The sequence below is a fragment of the Coffea eugenioides genome, chromosome 3 (assembly GCF_003713205.1).
Source record: "Coffea eugenioides isolate CCC68of chromosome 3, Ceug_1.0, whole genome shotgun sequence".
Classification (NCBI taxonomy): domain Eukaryota; kingdom Viridiplantae; phylum Streptophyta; class Magnoliopsida; order Gentianales; family Rubiaceae; genus Coffea; species Coffea eugenioides.
Window position 1 is genome coordinate 3650130 of NC_040037.1, and position 19033 is coordinate 3669162.

Below are 19033 nucleotides of genomic sequence, written 5' to 3' on the forward strand. Positions count from 1 at the left end.
TCCACATCCACTCTCAGCCATGCATGATTGGTTACCTGTTGCAACAACCACTCATTATTTCTCCTCAACTTCCTCTTTTTGGTACCTTATCTATTTCTTCTTCTACGGTAGTTAAACACAAAAAGAGCTTTAAAACTCTATTGGGTATAGGTCAAAGAATCAAATTTTTTAATTTACATTCTAATATTTAGACTTTTCTGAAAATATTTCGCCATCCATGCGCACTCGTCTAGACTGATAGTGGTTCACTGGATTTCTCTTAACCTCTTTAGGTCCCCCTCCTCCTAATGTAAAGTATAGAATAGGAATAGTTGTAGCTAAATTGTTGATCAGCTAAATTCACTCACGTAATTGTTGATCAGTAATTTCCTGAGGATCGGTGGGGCCCGCTCTCCTCGGGGTTGGGGGATTAGTCGGGTGTAGGCCGGGACACCCCCAACTGAAAAAAAAAAAAAAAAATTCATTCACGTCCACCAAAATAATCACAGTTGTTAGGCTAGTATGAGTGCATCCTACTAGCCGAAAAGAATTAATATGGTAGTGCATCTTTGCCATGAATCTTGCCAGACAATTCACGGACCATGCAAGTCTTGGGCCCTAAACTATGGAACCTTACTCGTACATTTTCAACGTAGTGATATCATATATATTTATGCTATTTTCAACAGACATATTCTGATGGGATGCTCCATTCTAATTCACTCTATAACAGTTCTTTAGTGAATAAAGAGCAAAATTTACCTCATGAATTTTTACTATTGATTTTTTTTTAAAAAAAAAAGACTCTTGACTGTTAATTGGAACTTCTAAGAAAGAAACTGGTGCCACAAAGAACATTAGAAATCACAAGAAACTGGTCACATATGCATCGAATAATTCATTGGCGGCTTTCCAAAAGGGAATCATCAAGAAGTACGACGGAGCACTGGCCTCTCATCAGTGAATCTTGAGGTCACAAGTTCGAGCCTCCGCTCCGCTGGATTCCTCCGCGCACTTAACGTGTTCGGGCCGGGTTGGGGCGCCGGGCCCGGGCCGCAGGGGATTAGTCGAAACCGTAAGGATTGACCCGGACACCCCTGTGTCGAAAAAAAAAAAAAAAAAAGAAATACGACGGAGCAGATAGTTGCATATGTGTTTGGAAATATTGTTTGAAATAATTATTGTATCATTTTTTTAATACAATATAATATATATATATATATAAGATAAAAAAATGGTTAAAATATATTTAAAAAATAAGTTAAAAAATGTGTTTATCCGAGCGAATTAAAAAAATTTAGCTATCCAAAGTTCCAAACACCCCATCGATTCCTGAGCAGCGTTGAGGTGTGATCGCAATTTTGCTATACTTCACACTTCCTACGGCTTTTTCTCATACGTCGGTCTGGAACACTTTTAAGTCTAGGCCTGTAAAACCAAGTAGGCCGCGGTGTAGCCCAATAATATAACCCAAGAGGGTCCACCTCTTTGAACCAAATCTTGCTGTGAACAACAGTGAGAGTTTTTATTTTATTTTATGATTATTAGAGTTATTATTACTTCTTTTTTTTTTCCATTTTTGCAATGTTTTATCACAAATTACAAACACAGAAATATATAATTTGCCATTTCTTATATGCAATACTACACCAGCTCGAAACCAAAATGGAATGGTACGAGTACTGACGGAGATTTGATGACTTTTTATCTTTTTTTTTTTTTTTTGGGTCTCAACGATAAGATTCCTATAACCTAATCTAACCTAATCTACGGGAAGGGAGAACAGACTCGATATGAGTAGAAACTCTATCAAAGATGGTCAACGAAGACCGTTACATATAGTGACAATTTTTGGTGGGAGGTCAACGAAGGCTGGGCAGTGACCTGATGACTTTTTATCATTCTAAAGAGATTTTTGCTCCTCTCTTTTTCATTTTAGATTATGTGTTTTAATTGTCTACGTTGGACCATTCATTTAACCAAAACATTAGATCTTAGGTCCTTTCCTTTTGTTTTTATATTATTTAAAATCCACCAAGAATTTCTTGTTTTTGTTGTTAATGATGTTTTTGAGCTTATGAGTTCTAATCATGGTTTTTGTTGGACAATTTAATCTTACCATAAATGGATCATATAAAATGGTTAACATTTTGACTTGTAACTTCTATATTGCCCTTGATTTGATGGAGATTTTTGTGGCAACAAAAAAAAAATAATTGTTGTTGTTGCCGTAAAATTATAAAATTAGACAGTACAATATTCAAAGAGTAAGAACTAAGTTCAAAATTGAGAGACAAAATTGACATGCGCACAAAGAGTTGAAGGACTAAACTGGCGATTTCTTCATAGTAATATAATACTCAATCCCCGCCGTCAAGTCACCCTCTGCTCCGTGTCGCACCGCATCTCCGCCGAGAAAGCGGGAGCCACGCCACCACCTTCTGCCACAAGTTAACGGAGAAAATGATTCTCGCACACCACAAGCTCTCCGCTTTCCACTGCATTTTTCAATTATCATCGACTTAAACTATCTTCAAAAGCCAAACTTTCCCCTAAGAGTCATAATCAGACCAAACGATGGCGTCTTTGCTCTTCCGGCGACGACTCCGAGCTTCCATTTCTCCTTCTACCCTGCTACGAGGTACTTTAGTTATCTATTCTGTACTGTTCTCAATTTCAATTTTTGGTTTTTTCCTGTTTTGCTGGTAAGTTTTTTCTTCTTTTTTTTTTAAAAAAAAAAAAATTTTTGGGCTTATAGCATAGATTAACTGGAAATGATTGACAATTTATTTAAGAAAGAATAACTTTATACAATTTACGTTCGTATAATGATCAGAGAATGAAAGAGAGCTGTTATATTAGTTCTTTTCTTGGGACTGTTTTAGGATCTATTGGTTCATAAATGGCTGATAAAACTCTAGAATTGGATAAAAGTTAAAGCTTTTACATGTTAGTAATACCCATGGTTCTGAAGACTCTAACTTTTTAGCTCATTTTTTCTTGTCTAGTTTTGGTTTTCAATGAATTAGGGAGCAAATGATGTGTTTTGTTTCTTTTCCATTCAGCGATGCACTTGCAAAAATGGCACCATTTTGGGCTATTTTCCTGTCACCTACATTGTACATAAGCAGTGGAAAGCACTTGACCAGTGTCACCGGTAAACACACCAATGAAAGAGAGAAAAAGAGAAGAAGTGAAACTGATTTTGTCACGTAAATGGTGTATGTATATGCACTTAATAGCCCATTTGAGCTTTGTACGTGCGCTTGAATGGCGTAAATGCTAGATAAGTAACATTGTGGTGTTGGTGATGTATTTGTAATGTTATATTGTCTTGAATTCTTTCCAAAGGGTAGAATATGTGGTTTATTACCAAGTTTTGAGCTGAACAAATTTTGGACATGATGAAGCTTGTATACACCTTACAATGATCTAGTATTGGGATACAAAAGAAGTGGTTGAAAGGTTGAAATAGAAGGCAAAAAAATTTGGGAAACTTTGTTATCTCCTTAATCATTCCAGGAGTTGATAGAAGAACGAAAGAATTCATCCTCACTTTTAAGTTTTTAAAATTGCAATAATCTTGATTAACCTTTCACTAACTTGAAATCTGGTATGACTAGGTTATGTAATATAAGCCTGAACTAGCAAGACTTGCTATCTTACTTGACTTACATTTAGCAGGCTTATTCTGCTGGGAATATTTTGGAAAATACTTCAAGCTAAGAGTTGATACCGGCTTGGTTGTTTGTGATTGCATCAATGTTCATATTCTTACAGTAAGGTGATCTTTGGATCGATGCTGTAGCATTTGTACTGTGATTGGGAAGATCATTCAATATTTGCTTCTGAGCATTTTATATTCCTGATACACTTATCGTTAGCAGTCTGGTTTATCTTAGCAGATTATATACCTACCCTGAGATATGAGGAAAAGTTGCATTGAAGTGTCATTGTTAAATTTGATTGTCACGATTCATGATATTCTTTCACCCTCATATATATTTATATTTTCTATTCAGATAAAGTTGAACTCTACGGGCTTCCTTTCAAATCAAACATCGTGGTGTCGTTTGGTATTTGTAATTGCTTTAGGCAGCTCAGTAGTTCTGGTGATGCAAAGAAATTTGACTTCACAGACCTCACGTAAGCATCATTTGCCATGGTGTCACTGCTATGCTGTTTAATTTTATAGCAAACTTTCATTTTTTAGGGACTTTATATGTATTTCTTGAATTGTAATGTACTTTTCCCATATGCTGTTTGAGTTTGCTATTGTCCCCATATTGTTGGGTGCACTTTTTTTACATCATTTCCTCTCTTGAACTTTAGCCGTCCTCATACTTGGTACCCAAATGCTCGAAGGAAAAAGCGGAAGATCTTTTTACATGTTGGTCCAACAAATAGTGGTAAAACACATCAGGCTTTGAAACAATTGGAGACGAGTTCTTCTGGTATTGAAATTCAGCAGTATCTTCATATTTACTGTCTTAAATTAGGAGTTGCCAGCTGAATTAGGAATTTGATGCAAAATATGCTTCAGGTATTTATTGTGGGCCATTGAGACTTTTGGCATGGGAGGTGGCGAAAAGATTGAACAAGGCAAATGTTCCTTGCAATCTGATTACTGGACAAGAAAGGGAGGAGGTAGATGGTGCGAAACATAAAGCTGTTACAGTGGAGATGGCTGATGTTACATACAACTATGATTGTGCTGTTATTGATGAAATTCAGGTCAGCTAACAGCTTGGACTGATATCATTATGGCTAAATTTAGATGGACATTATGATCATTGTGATCATTATGATCAATTTAGATGGACTGATATCATTATGATCATTATGGCTAAACAACACCAAATATTGTTTTTCATTGGAAATTTTACAAGATGGACAACATGGGAAGTTTTTTTTAATTTCTTTGACCTTTTAAACAATGACAAATATTTTGGGACACATATAATTGGTAATCATGAACATCTAACTGACATTACAATGCAGATTTCGATGGCAGGACTCTTTATATCTTTATGCATTTTGAGAAACTCTTTATATGTTTCATTTTGTTATTAGCATCAATCTGAAGAAAAGTATGCTGTAAGAATACTTCATGTTATCGTCTATGTTATCCAAGACAAACATCATGATCATGGTGCCTCCTAAACTCTGACATATATTTTGGTGCAAAACTTTACCCTTTTTTTGGGTATTCAGCTACAAAATTAAGTTTCCCTCTTCTCTTTCTATATTGATATCATAATAGTTGCCAGCTTGTCATTCTCATGAACTCCATCCTTGCTGCAGATGTTAGGGTGCAAGACAAGGGGATTCTCATTTACTCGTGCTTTACTAGGAATTTCTGCAAATGAGCTACACCTTTGTGGAGATCCTGCTGCTGTTCCTTTAATTGAAGAAATACTTAAAGTTACTGATGATGATGTCAAGGTATTACAAGTGCATATCTATTTGATGACTAAGGCATGTCTCTTTCATATGAGTTTGGTATAGCCGCTTGAGGATTGATCTTTTAAATATGAATATCACTTCTTGCTGTTCAAGTAATGTTGATCCCAAAGTTATAAAACAAAGTATATCTGTTTTTCTATATCTTGGAAAATATTATTATGTAATAGGAGAAGTTAGTTTAAAATGGGGTATCGTGTGATTGTGATGGAAAACTATGACATTGAGAATGCAGTACCTTTCCAAGATTGTTGTTATGTATCTTGCAGTCAGGCTCATTTCCTGCATACATAGTTTTTGGCATTTTAAAGATATGTTTGGTTTTTCTCCATGCTGGAATCTGCTTTGTTCAACATTTTGCTTTCTCAATCTCTTAATAGGGATAAGTGCCGTTGAATATATTTTCATCTGATCCATATATTACATGATTTGTCATCTAAATGCCAGTTCCTATACTTTTGCTTAGTTCTTTTCTTTATTTTCTTTCTTCTTTAGGTTCAACACTATGACAGGCTTTCACCTCTCATTCCTCTGAAGGTCCCTCTTGGATCTTTCTCCAATATTCGCACAGGTGACTGCATTGTGACGTTTTCAAGGCAGGAGATATACAGATTAAAGGTTGGTAATAAGTTTTTAACATGCTTTGTGCTAGCCCAAAGATTCCCTTTCAATTCCATAACTATATGCCCACAATATGGGATTTATGAGCTTGATTTGAACAACAATAAAATTTGTGTTTCGTATAACCTATTTTTTAAGCTAGCAGAAAGTTGCTTAAGTGCAATGATCTATGCATGTAATGAGCCTCTTACTGGCTTAGTAGCCTAGTGTATGAGTTTTTAGTAAGTACTAATATTACAAGTTGATTTTGGTGGATGTTTTGTGATACACGAAAAAGGTTTTGTTGCTTGTTTGCATCTTTTTTTTTTTTTTGGTGTGATCTGGCAGGTTTAAATGATGCAATAATCATTTTAGAACCACCTTGGTTTGGCTAGTTGTGGGTATTGTACTTTTGTATAGCCATCTATACCTGTTAAGTTGCATGTAGTGGCAAAACTGTATCATCTTGAATTACATCTTTTGCTTCTGCTTATACTATCTCGATCATACTTTTTCTTCTTCAATGGTAACAGAAACAAATCGAAGCTGGGAAAAAGCATCTTTGTTCTGTAGTTTATGGTTCATTGCCGCCTGAGACTCGAACAAGACAGGTTTAAGTTTCTCTCTTCTGAGTGTCTAACTAGAATAGGATTTCTGATCCTCTTGCTACAAGCCTAACTTGATCACTAGCAATTGCAATTGTTGTCATCTGCACAACTTTATTTATTTCTTTTTCTGTTTAATTATTAGCTGAAAGGGATTTTCTGTCACCTAGTTATTGTCCTATCTGGAGTCCTTTGCAATAGAAATATTTACTTTTTTTTTATTTCTCCTATACTGGACACAATTTACTATACTTCAAAGTTTGAAGTTTATGGTTTATCAAACGAGCATATCAGTGTAACAATCTATGATATGGACTGCAATATTTTATTTGATAGCATCTTTTCTTGCCAAAATCAATATGCTTCTTTAGATGATGATCATTCTTTTTTCTGCTACTAATAAATTAGCAATCAGCTGAGCTAATATATTTATCAGAATTGCAGGCAACCAGGTTCAACGATGCTGAAAGTGACTTTGATGTTCTTGTAGCTAGTGATGCTATTGGGATGGGTCTTAATCTTAACATCTCTAGAATCATATTTTCAAAGTTGGAAAAATTTGATGGTATGGAGACACGGGAACTTACTGTTCCAGAGATCAAACAAATTGCAGGTATGTGACACACACTGCCTGATTTATGTTCTATTTTACCATCAATGTCAATCTTAATATATGCGCAGGATTTTAGTAATAGTTTTAGTCTTGCATCTTTCTGAGGGTGGCGTATTAAAACAAACCGAAATTGGAGGAAGATTGTTCATGTGCTGGTTATTGTTCTTTCTGTTCATGTTTTAATAATCAGCAATAATCATTTGCTTTTGCTTTATGATTAAATGGAGAAATAACCATGCACATTATCACCCCTGTGTGTCTGTCATGTGCAAGTCGTGAGGCTAGGGAAATTTGTACTGTTGCTGTCAAATACTTCAGATATATGGATTCATATTTATCTGCAAGCATGCGTGCATACATTCATACATAGCCAATATCCATAGTGCATGAGTACATAGAGAGAGGGAAAGAGCAGAAGAACGAGAGAGAGAGAGAGCAATAAGAACCTAGAGTTCAGAATTTTTTTGTTGTAACCAGTTGATTGCTTCAACAGTAATAAGATTAGGATAGGTCCATGGGGATAGTTATTGCAACTTGTACTTATCTATTGCTTGTTGCTGTTTCTTGCAGGAAGAGCTGGTAGGTATGGATCCAAATTTCCAGTTGGTGAAGTAACTTGTCTAGATGCAGAAGATCTGCCCCTCCTTCATTCATCCCTAAATTCTCCGTCTCCAATTTTGGAGGTGTTGGAATTTTTCTGAACTATGCATCAGTCTTTGTTTATCTTTGGCTATTGTTAAGCACTCTACATTTAAATATGGTATAGATGACTAAGTTAATTGTGCTTTGTGATCCAGAGAGCAGGATTATTTCCAAGCTTTGACCTTTTGTTGATGTATTCTCGTCTTCATCCTAAGCACAGTCTATACCAGATTTTGGTAGGCACCTCCTCTCTCTCTCTCTCGCTCTCTCTGTCTTATGTAGGTTATGAATGTCTTGAAAAGTTTTTTGCTTGTGAATTATTACTTAAAAAAGTGTACTTTTATCTAAATTGTTGATAGTAATGTAAAAAAAGGTTATTCACTTTAGATGATTGATCACCTTATTTCCTTCTGCCTCATTTTTTTGGTTTTCTCTTTCCTTGCAGGAACATTTTGCAGAGAATGCCAAGTTATCTGCAAACTACTTCATCGCAAATTGTGAAGAAATGTTGGTAAGTAATTTCTCTCTCGTTTTCTTTCTCTTTCCTTTTGTAGTTGTTCAAGGTCCATTTTGACTTTTTTGTTGTGTTTTGGATTGGTTTTCTTCAAACTTTGATTTGCTGAAAATATCTTTCTTGAAACAGAAAGTTGCTGCTGTTATTGATGAGCTACCCCTTGAACTGGATGATAAGTATCTCTTTTGTATGAGGTAATGCCTTTCTTTCCTTAGCCAGAAATTTTATTCCATTTTACTTCTGAAAACTTTTTTAACCTTTTGTTTCTTGTTGCTACTTTTACAGAGTTCCACTCTACTTCTAGTTTGTATACATTTTGCCCAAATTCGAAACTGAAACCTTATCTTGAACAAGCTAGATTTTGATTAAGAAAAGTAAAGTAGTTGCATGTAATTTGGTTTAGTTTCATGAAATCATGCAGTAAAAATAATGAGTTGTGCTTTTGTAGCCCAGTTGACGTGGATGATTACATCTCATCTCAGGGCCTTACACAGGTAACTTTCTTTTTAGTTATTGAATAGCTAAACTTGCTTGTTTTGATGGAAAAACTTATTCAACCCTTTTGTGGTTGACAGTTTGCTCACAATTATTCTCAACATGGCATTGTCCGGCTTAAGGAGATATTTACCCCAGGAACATTGAAGGTGCCAAAAACCCACACTGCTCTTAAGGAGTTGGAATCTATTCACAAGGTTAGGGTGTATGGTTTTCTAAAGTTTGAGAGATAAACATGAACAGATTAAACTTTTAGAGCTGTAGAAGATCCTATAGTGCCTGCAATACCGCACAAAAGTACTCAGCCTCTTTGCCATCATTTCAATGTTGTAGCAACTGCATATGCTAAGTTTAGTTTCCATGGATGTCTGAAGGTTTTAGACCTCTATGTTTGGTTGAGTTTTCGGCTCGAAGATAGCTTCCCAGATCGTGAACTGGCGTCTTCACAGAAGAGCATTTGCAGCTTGTGAGTATTGTTAACTAATTTTGTAGCTACTTGCCTTCCATGTAGTTCATTAGCATATCACTTTTCGCTGCATTTTAGGTTGATCGAGGAATTTTTGGAAAGACTTGGGTGGCAGAAGCCAAAGTCCAGAAAGTTATCTCGATATAGTGCCTTCAATTCTTTATTATCTGCGGAAATGAGACAGCATCTTTGAGTTTCCTTGCCCCTGGAGTTAATGATCCGGCTCAGGCTTTCTTAGAATTCCTGGAAAGGCTGATCTCGGGTCATTAGAATTGACACTTCTCCCTCTCCAGTCTCCTCCCGGCGTGCAATATTCTGTATCTTCATGTTGCTCTTATTCATACTGTTGGTTTTCCGTTTCTAACCTTTTTGACTACATTGGATTGGATTAGAGTTCTACCCGTGGTTCTTCAAAAAGGGCAAAGCGAGGAATTTGGACGCAGTCACAGTTGTATAATAATTAGTTATAATGTGCTGTTAATACTTTTATCCTATTCATTGTACATGTGTATCATCAGTATTCTTGCACGCAAAATAGCTATAGAATAGTTTGGAAAGGTAGTCCTGCAAAAGCATTTGAAGCAAAGTTTGAATGATGTATCACCAACTGCTCGTCAGATGTAACATGGGATCATCCTGGAATATAACTCATTGCAGCCCACGATTCATTGCCATTTTCGTTGTTAAATTGAGTTTTCATTTTCGCCTGCAGCAAACTGTTTGTAAGTGTGACATTTTTAGCCGAAGTTCAGTAGTATTAGAGCCTTTTTGTGTGTCTTTTAAATGACAGAAGTTGACTTCAGCACCAGACTGCATCTTCTGCTCGTCTTTAAAGTCCATTCCCTCCTCTTCTAAAGCACTGAACATTCATGACATCATAGTACTCGTTGCTTTTTCTTGTATTTATTTTGTTTTATTTCGGTTAATGTAGTTCCCTAGGATATAAAGCATAGACATTTATCATGCTACTGATATGTAACAGTAACAGATTTATCAGTGCACTCATCTTTGGTTGAAGAATCAAAACAGAATACAGTCCAAAAGATAGGCCTTGTACGGTGTCAAGCTGGGGAAGTTTTTTGTTTCTTGAAAAAACACTTTAATAAGCTAAGAAACAGAGGCCCCTCGCTTCCGTCTTCAACACAGAAGAAGATGCTCACGGTTGAAACTTTTCATCATTTTACTGATTTTACACCTACGATCTCAAGGAAAACATATGTCCACAACAGAGACTTCTGTTCCTTTTGAGCGAAAAACAGACAAGAAGATAGTCATCGCAATTCATTTTCCTTATGGGGTTATTCATAGTGTGAGGTCCCGGCCAGCAAAATGGAGGAGGCTTCCATAAACAATATATTATGTGACAGACAAGAAGATATTCAAGCTATTTCATTCTGACAAATGACATTGCAACATTGCATTTAAATTCTACATAATTAGTAACTACTTTCAGTAGCAGGACATATCAGGTTGCAAAATCGATACTTTTTGGCTCTAAAGTTTTTGCCGATAGAGTTCTCTCGCTTTTCTAATTTTCACAATTGTCTTTTTCAAAGGAAGATGGATCAGAAGCTGAATTCTCCTTGATCTAAAAGAGTTGAGCACGGGAGGAATTACATCACATGTTGGCTTTTCCAGTTCTGATTGGCAATACTTGCTGCTAAGTTTGTAGCTCGTGACACTTTGCATCTCAGGTAAATGAAGAAAAGAAAGACTGCCATTCAGGTTTTTTTTTTTTTTTTTCAAATCACTTACAGATGCCAAAGCATTCATTCCTGAACCTGAATAAAGCTCTTAGAAGAATCAATAGATCCTTGTACTTTAGCCTGTAGCATCAGTTCTTCAATCCTTTCTTTTTCTTTCTCCATACCCTTCTCCTGAAGTCCCTTCACAAGCTTTGTGTACATGGCATCTGTAGGAACAAAACCTCTCTTCACTGATTCCTCAAAAAATGAACAAGCACGATTTAGGTTCCCATGTGCACAGAGCCCACTCACCAGAAGTGTATATGTTCCCAGATCAAAGCTGATATTATTCTTAAACATGTGCCTCAACAGAAAGGAAAGCACCTTCATTCTTCTCAATCTACAGCACATCTTTAACAATGGCGCATAAGTTTGAAGATCAGGCTTGCATTGCCTCTCCTCCATTTGTTTAAGCAGCATTAAGGCATCCAATTCTTCAGAGTGCCGTGCAGAAGCAGCAATCATTGTGTTATATGTCAATGTATCCGGATCAACTCCTTGCTTAGCCATATCCTCAAATAGTTCACGAGCATCCTTCAGTCTCCCGGATTTACTTAAATTTTCAATCAAAGTGCTATAAAATGAACTATCAGGAACACAACCATTCTGCTTCATCATCTCATAAAATTCTAAGGCTCTATTCATTTCCTTTGCCTTCCCAAGTGCAGTCATTATAATGGTGTATGTCACCACAGAAGGCATAAGTCCTAGCTCCTGCATAGCCTTTAACTTACGGTCAACTTTCCGAAAATCTTTATCACGACAATATAATTCAATAAAGCAAGTGTATGTGACCACATCAGGATTAAAACCATGTCTTTTCATCTTGCCCACGGTCTTCCTAGCTTCTTCTAGTTTCCTAGCTCTGCACCAGCCATGGACTAACATGTTAAAAGTAGAAGCATTTGGAGATACAATATCCTTATATTCTAAGATGACTTCTTCAGCATGCTCAACTCCTCGATCCTTAATCAAAGCATCTACCAAAATATTCAATGCATAAATATCCTTGGGCACTCCATATTGGTCCAAATTTCTAAACACATCTATAGCATCAACGAGCCTCCCGGCCTTTGCAAGTCTTCTTATGACTTTACTTATCGTAACCAATGTAATGCAACCTTCCAACTGCCGCATTTCTTCCACCAAATCAAACATGAGATCAAATTTCCTCAATTTCCCCAAATTATCAACCATCAAACTATACAACTCAGGTGACAACTTAAAACCTCCCTGTAATTTGGCCCACCTAAAAAACCCCAAACACGGAATCCAATCAAAACTGAATCTTTCCAAAATTTGCTTAACCAAATCCTCTGTTACATCAACTCTACAACCATTTAATGCTTCTAGAACAGCATCCGGTGATTTAAACTCACTTTTCAGAATCTTACTAATCTTATCAGCTTCACTATCTGACAAATCACCTACTTTGCTTTCAGTATCAACTCCTGGGCGATGAAGCTCGTGACTGTCAATCCAATCTGAGACTGAGGGGAGCACAAATTCCTCATCTTCTACATTATTCACCTCGTTGTTTGAAGATTTAACCCAATGTGGAAGTCCAGGAGACTCAACAGTCACAACAACCGAATCTTCAACTTGAACTGACTCAGCCACAGTGCAAAAGGGATTCCACAAGAAATGATTCCCATCAGATACATATCTAACGTCTGTAGTAAACCTAGAAGAACTTATTCGAGCTCTAAAGTGCCAAAAAGAGTGGAAAAGCCTCAATCTTGATGGCATTTTCCAGTAACCTACAAACAGCCAAACAAAACAATGACCAAGCAATTCAACCAATTCAGCAAAAGGGTACTTCTTTATAGCATCCTGAAGTTTATCTATTGATCATATTATCAGAGAAGAGCAAATGTTCTTCTTACATAATCCGGCAGCAAAAACAAATAGAAATGCGGAAAGGACATAGGTGAAAAACGACTCTATTTTGGGTTCCCTGCCGCCAAAACACCCATATATATCTATGCATACAAACGCTAAAAACTAAAAGGGAATTTAGCAATTCGAGTTGCTTGATGATTATTTATGCGTTTGCATCACATGGGTTTGTACAGAGAGTCAAAAACTGGCCACAGCACATAGCAAAAACAATCTCCATAATGAAATAACAGTAGTGTGAGAATTGAGAAAGAGGTAAAAAGTGAGACAGTGGAGCTTAACCTTGCTTGTAATCACCCCGAAGAAGACGAAAAGAGGCAGGACACCCAAGGCAAAAAAGGAGCAAGGGGAAAACTGAAAATGAACCGATGTGGGTAAAATAAAATACGTTTTGGGGTTTGGCCCTTTGGTCCTCAGTTTTGGCAGGGTTTAGCGTTTACTAGTAATGTTGAAGTGTGAATAATTATTTCTTTTTATTTTTAGTTTATTATTATTATTAATATGTTAATTATCATCAGTATTTTTTTTTTGGTTGTGTGATATTTGATGGAAAACGGTTTAATACTAATGATTATTTCTTGTGACGTTTGATAATAACTAATTCTAATTCCATTACTTGAACAGGAAATAGTCAAATTATACTCTTTTTTTAAAATTGAAAAAATATATAGTAATAAAGTACGTAAGATTTATTTGTTGTTTAATTTCCATGTAACTAATTTGTCAAAAAGCCCTTTTCTGTATCGTACAAAAAATACAGAACATGTTAAGCTAATAAAGTGATGCAATACTACCCAATTAAGACGAGCACCGGTTGAATTAATTGTCTTTGCACTTGCTAGATTCAACCAGCCATCAGAACAGGAGTCGGCGGTAGTCCGGTTAATTAAGTTGGGCCCGAGGCCAGACTTCTATTCTCAGACGTGCTGTTCATGTAAGAATTTACATGAATAATTTTGCGCTGAAATTTTAATCATACTTAAGGAAAAGCTTTTATTATTTCAAAACTCTTGTATCATACGTCTCCGCACAGGCCAAAAAGTTTGGATCATAAGCGTCCGAACTGCATAATATATCCTTTCCATTCTTTACAATGTAAGTATCGCTATGTATGCAACCATGGAACCAAAACAACAAAAAAATGTCGCAAGTTCGACTCCTCCGCATGTGACGCCTTGAAAAGTTTTGGGCCTAACTTTTAACTTCCGAGTAAGAGATTTGAGCTGGCCCTTCACCCTCGAATAAGAATCAAATTCTACGGACGCTCTCCGGACCGAATTCAGATTAGTCTCGCTAAAGGTAGAAACACCAGGTGGTCAAAGTAAGAAAAAAAACAACCACCCGAGAGTTAATTAACATTTATTTAGGCGTGAAGCATACACATGGAGATAGGACTAGGCCTTGCCTAGTCTTGCTGGTTATGAAAATAAGACTTGGAATTTCAGGGTGCTACAAAATCTAAGGAGTCTTGTTGGCTAGATAGAGATTTAGAGATTGCTCTGATGGTGTTCGGAGTGGTCCTGCAACAACCTCCGATGAGAGAGGCCCCCGAGTCGTGCCATTTCCCAACGTAGGATACAAAATCTCCATCTGCAACCCCTGTTGTAGGCTACAGGAAGAAGAAACAATGAATTTTAGCTTCCAGTTGCAGCTATAAGATTCAGTAATTTGACAAATTCGGATGTCTCAGAGGTGTTATGAAGAAATTATATGACATACAGTCGAACTATCCCCATAAACTTCACACATTCAGTAACCAGGTTTGATGTGTAGAACAGACACAGATAAAACAATGCCCATGAAACTGAAAAATTGATTTAGAGATATGAAAGCCTGTTGTGCTAATTGCTTGCAGTCACATGACCAAAGTTTCACCTATCGAGAAAACATGAAAGAGCTCTTCTACAGACCAAGCTACTCACCACCCATTCCTTTCTGTCAGGATCATAAGTTTCACCACTGTTCGGATATATCAGGATCGGTTTAGTAGTGACCTGCAGCAATATTAGCAAGTAAAGCAATAAGTTCCCAATACATAAATGGACATCCAAGATTTTTTGATTTCTAATTTATTGATGCAATGGAGATACGATATGTCTAATAATCATGATCCAGAATTGGTTTCTCTAATGAGAATTCTTAGAAACCTGAAAAAAAAGATGTTGTGATTAAAAGACTGCAATTAGAACTAAGACAAGACAACAAAGCTACCTGGATTTCCCAAGAGAATTAAAGCCAATGTTCCTAATTAAATTTTATTATCAAATTCAATTTCATTCATTTCAAATGCATCCTAGAATTGGTTATACCTTCTTGATTGATCGGACAAGTCCATCAATATATCTAGGAGCAGTGCAGTTGATTCCAACAGCAACAACTCGATCACATGAATCAGCAATTGCAGCACAATCTGAAATAGGATCCCCACTAACTACATTGATCCCATCCTTAGAATTGAAAGAAAACCAGGCCGGAATTTTTATGTTCTCTTCCTCGAGAATCTCAGCATAGGCCTATATAAAGAAGCAATCAGACAAAATAGACAGCAAAACATCTAAATTGCTCCAGCAAAAGAAATGTTTGAGGTACACCGAGATAGTCACAACTCAAAAAACAATACCATAGCTTCCAATTTGTTTGGAATTGTCTCAAATGCAATCAGGTCAGCACCAGAGTCAGCAAGAACCTGAACTCTTCTTCTATGGAAATCTTTCAAAGTCTCCAGAGTCACCGCATCCCCATATATGCCACTGCAATGCATGAGAAGGTCACAAGTGTTCAAGAGGAAAAGTTTCTAGCACAAGTTCAAACATTTCAATTCAGTATTTGGGCACTGAAATACGACTCTGCTTCCAATGTAAGAAGAGAATTAAAAGATTCACCTATATTCAGAGCCATCAGCAAGATAAGCTCCATAGCTTCCAACAGAAGCAGCAACAAGGAGTGGACGTTTTAAAGCTTTTGGATCACCAATAACATCCCAAGAACCTTTGCTGGCTCTATCACAATATATATCCCGTGCCTCGCGTGCTATTTCAACACTTTTCCTCAGTAAAGCTTCACCTTCTTCTCTTGATATCCCCTTAGCTACAAATCCCTGAAGAGTAGCCTGTCTCCCAAACAAGACAATTCAAAAGTCCCAAACTTCATGATAACTTCTTTCAATAACAATCAAACGATATCTTTAGGAACGCCCGAAAAAAGGGAAAAATCAAAAAAAGACAGCCATATAACCTGATATGAAGCAGATATTATGATATTAGCACCAGCTTCAAGGTAATCAAGGTGTACCTGTCACGTGAAACAAACAATAAAGAATAAAACAAGAAAACCTCATGGCCAAGTTGCTGATATTTAATCGCAGTTGAAAGAATATGGCCGAATTCATGCAACTTTTAAGCTGGCTACTTATGGCCATCATTAAAATTAGCAGACTTGGTGAATAGTTTCTTTGTCTCATCACTGGTAGCAATTCAGTTCCGCTCTGTAACTAAGAGCCAGTAGAGTCTTATCTCTTGTAGAAATGATAATTCTTGATAAAACAGAATACGAGTTCCAAGTGCAGAAGCAGCTGGGACCTGTGGACCTACTTTGAATCCTAAACTTGCCAACCTTAACAAATAACAAGGTCAAGCATTAAAGCATCCTAAACGAGTTATCCCACTACGCTCACGACACATATAAATGTGAATATATTGGCAATAGAGTTCAGTGAAAACAAGTTGTTCCTACCAATTCAACCAGAAATCAAATGACCTGTACACTGTAATTGAGTACATTTCACTTCCCATTGATCAATTTTTCTGAAAAGTATTGCCTATTTAACAGAGAAGGGAAAAAAAAAAGCACCCCAAAAACAACACATACACCCACAGGCAGTTAACAGGGAGGCAGAGAGAGTACTCTTCTGATGAGGTGAGGGGAAGTCATGAGACATTTGGCACTCCATAGAGGATCATTGAGGTCAGCACCATGACGTTCAAGTTCTGTAGCAAGACCACCATCTATGACTGCATAACCACCACACTGGCGGAGCAAATCAGTTATTGCTGCTGATGATTCAACCATTCTCCTCTACCCCTATCAAGGATTTAGTCAACTAAATATGGTACTACTGCTATGTAAATTTGGTTTGCTTCCTTTTCTTTTCTGCTCTTCTTGGAATTTCGTCCGAATTTGGAAGTGGTTCAGCAAGCAAAGCTGGCAGAATTTTCAGTGCAACTGATGAATTTTATATAAGCATTAAAGAGAGAGAGAGCAATTGAATGAAACGACATGAGAAGTAGCGTGTCCTGTCTGCTTCACAGCATTCTATTTGCCACATTTGTAGGAACACCAAAACGTGAAGTCACCCGATTGTTCCTATATTAAAATCACAATACTGGATTTTTTTATTTTACATTTTCTGTAGAAGTTAATATTTACTAGATGAGTATTTAACATTTACAGGAGCCTATCGTTGTCAAATAACGAGTATTAAATTTTGACCCAAAAAAAATAAGGAGTATTAAATTTATATCATATGTCATCGTATGGCTTTATTATTCATGTACCCTCATTTCTTGATATTTAAATAAATGAATAGATCTTATATATACTGACAGTATATATATATATATATATATATATATATTTTGATCTAGTTATAGGAATAGTATATCGTATAGCCTTCTTATTCATTTTCCCACCATTTTTTGGTGCTTAAATAGATTCGTAATTTGTTGATTATCGTAGTTTAAAGGATATTCCGGTCTTGATGGTTTAAAAAGAAAAAAACATTGGCTAGTGCTATTTCTACACCTAGGTCAATTTTACTCCAAAACCAAAACAGCTGATTTAAAGGGTTATTTTGACAATTATAATTAAAAAAACTAGTGTCATAAAAAAATTTGACCGTGAAATTGCAAAAAAAAAAAAAAAAAGCAAAGAAAAAGTTTTCCACAAGAAAACCAACCAATTGGTGGAATTCCAAACAAGCTACTTGGAAGGGGCATTTTCATGATGATTTGACTCAGAGCCCACTTGAGTAGAAAACACCAGTTCGTTTGTTCTTATCTGGGAAAAAATGAAGAAGATAGCCAGCTTCTCATGGCCAAGTTCTTTTGTATTCTCGCCTTCTTTGATTAAATATGTAGATATGTTGGTAAGGATCCTTTGATTAGGATAAATATCTAAGAAATATATAAAGTGTGCAAATCAATCAAGAAATCATCGAAAAGAATATGGTGCATAACATTTTATTAATTATCACCCACAAACTCGAATGACAAACTGCCAAAAAATGTCATCAATTCCGGTCTGCCACAAACTGATTATTGAGTGCACAGGTAGGAAAAAACATTCAAGATTAGGATTCATTTTATTGTTACTCTTTTTAATAACTTATCACATCATGTCCGCGTCCGTGTTATGCTGTCTTCTTCGTGCGCAATTATGAACACACACAGCAGCCCCAAACCTTGCTTCTTACATCTGATCGTTCGTTTTCAAATTTCAATCACAAGAAATCCTTTTTTTTTCGACTGGAAGGTATCCTGACCTGGCCAGAGTCACATGAGCTGACCAGACTACTCCTCCCAAGCTGTGAGAGCCCGCCCCAAGAATCGTAGCACGGCAGCTTCCGAGGGTCGAACCTGAGACCTACTCCTAAAGAAGAGACTACAAAAACCGTCTGAATTACCCAGGGAAGGGGGAATCACAAGAAATCCGTTTGGATTACTATTTTCTGAAATTTTTATCTATAAAAATATGTAGCGCAGTTATTTGATTTATGTAAAGTAAAATGATATTTAAAAAATATATTTACGAAAATATAAAAATTTTTTTTTTGAAAAAAAAAATAGCAGTCAAAACTAGGCCGAGAAAGCGATACGTACGACCAATTAATGATGGTTTGAGTGCAAGACGAAGATGATGAATTGGTTTTTTAATAGTTCAGAGATAGTGGGTTGGACATTATATAATCAACCTTATCTTGATCCATCCAGCAATTATCTGGGAGGAGAATTTTGA

At 36.4% G+C, this 19033-nt stretch overlaps 3 protein-coding genes across 3 annotated transcripts; 1 reads left to right on the forward strand and 2 right to left on the reverse strand.

Annotated features, from left to right (window-relative positions):
- Nucleotides 1–2325: 2325 nt before the first annotated feature.
- On the forward strand, nucleotides 2326–10035 carry LOC113764493 (DExH-box ATP-dependent RNA helicase DExH16, mitochondrial). The gene is made up of 16 exons (XM_027308409.1): nucleotides 2326–2620; nucleotides 4002–4125; nucleotides 4312–4433; nucleotides 4523–4713; nucleotides 5284–5424; nucleotides 5938–6060; nucleotides 6576–6653; nucleotides 7092–7260; nucleotides 7831–7943; nucleotides 8058–8138; nucleotides 8348–8413; nucleotides 8546–8610; nucleotides 8865–8910; nucleotides 8992–9108; nucleotides 9286–9377; nucleotides 9456–10035. Exons 1-16 carry the CDS (start codon nucleotides 2557–2559, stop codon nucleotides 9568–9570), a joined length of 1707 nt encoding a protein of 568 aa, XP_027164210.1. The 5' UTR covers nucleotides 2326–2556; the 3' UTR covers nucleotides 9571–10035.
- Nucleotides 10036–10755: 720 nt separating this feature from the next.
- On the reverse strand, nucleotides 10756–13368 carry LOC113765448 (pentatricopeptide repeat-containing protein At3g22670, mitochondrial-like). Its single transcript, XM_027309630.1, has 2 exons — nucleotides 13304–13368; nucleotides 10756–12882 (listed from the first exon to the last, which is right to left on the reverse strand). Exon 2 carries the CDS (start codon nucleotides 12869–12871, stop codon nucleotides 11147–11149), a length of 1725 nt encoding a protein of 574 aa, XP_027165431.1. The 5' UTR covers nucleotides 12872–12882; nucleotides 13304–13368; the 3' UTR covers nucleotides 10756–11146.
- Nucleotides 13369–14321: 953 nt separating this feature from the next.
- On the reverse strand, nucleotides 14322–17182 carry LOC113764476 (homocysteine S-methyltransferase 2-like). The gene is made up of 7 exons (XM_027308387.1): nucleotides 16925–17182; nucleotides 16256–16312; nucleotides 15904–16130; nucleotides 15642–15771; nucleotides 15331–15534; nucleotides 14944–15015; nucleotides 14322–14630 (listed from the first exon to the last, which is right to left on the reverse strand). The coding sequence occupies exons 1-7, from the start codon at nucleotides 17087–17089 to the stop codon at nucleotides 14463–14465; spliced, it is 1023 nt and encodes a 340-aa protein (XP_027164188.1). The 5' UTR covers nucleotides 17090–17182; the 3' UTR covers nucleotides 14322–14462.
- Between the last annotated feature and the right edge of the window lie 1851 nt (nucleotides 17183–19033).

Bases quoted from the DNA above. Each gene is read 5' to 3' on its own strand.
- LOC113764493 (XM_027308409.1), top strand. From the start codon at position 2,557: ATGGCGTCTTTGCTCTTCCGGCGACGACTCCGAGCTTCCATTTCTCCT. The intron at 4,434-4,522 runs GTATTGAAATTC...AATATGCTTCAG, and splicing joins ATTGGAGACGAGTTCTTCTG to GTATTTATTGTGGGCCATTG. The intron at 8,414-8,545 runs GTAAGTAATTTC...TTCTTGAAACAG, and splicing joins CAAATTGTGAAGAAATGTTG to AAAGTTGCTGCTGTTATTGA.
- LOC113765448 (XM_027309630.1), bottom strand. From the start codon at position 12,871: ATGCCATCAAGATTGAGGCTTTTCCACTCTTTTTGGCACTTTAGAGCT.
- LOC113764476 (XM_027308387.1), bottom strand. From the start codon at position 17,089: ATGGTTGAATCATCAGCAGCAATAACTGATTTGCTCCGCCAGTGTGGT. The intron at 15,535-15,641 runs GTATTGTTTTTT...TTCTTTATATAG, and splicing joins CAAACAAATTGGAAGCTATG to GCCTATGCTGAGATTCTCGA. The intron at 14,631-14,943 runs GTGAGTAGCTTG...TTCTTCCTGTAG, and splicing joins CTGACAGAAAGGAATGGGTG to CCTACAACAGGGGTTGCAGA.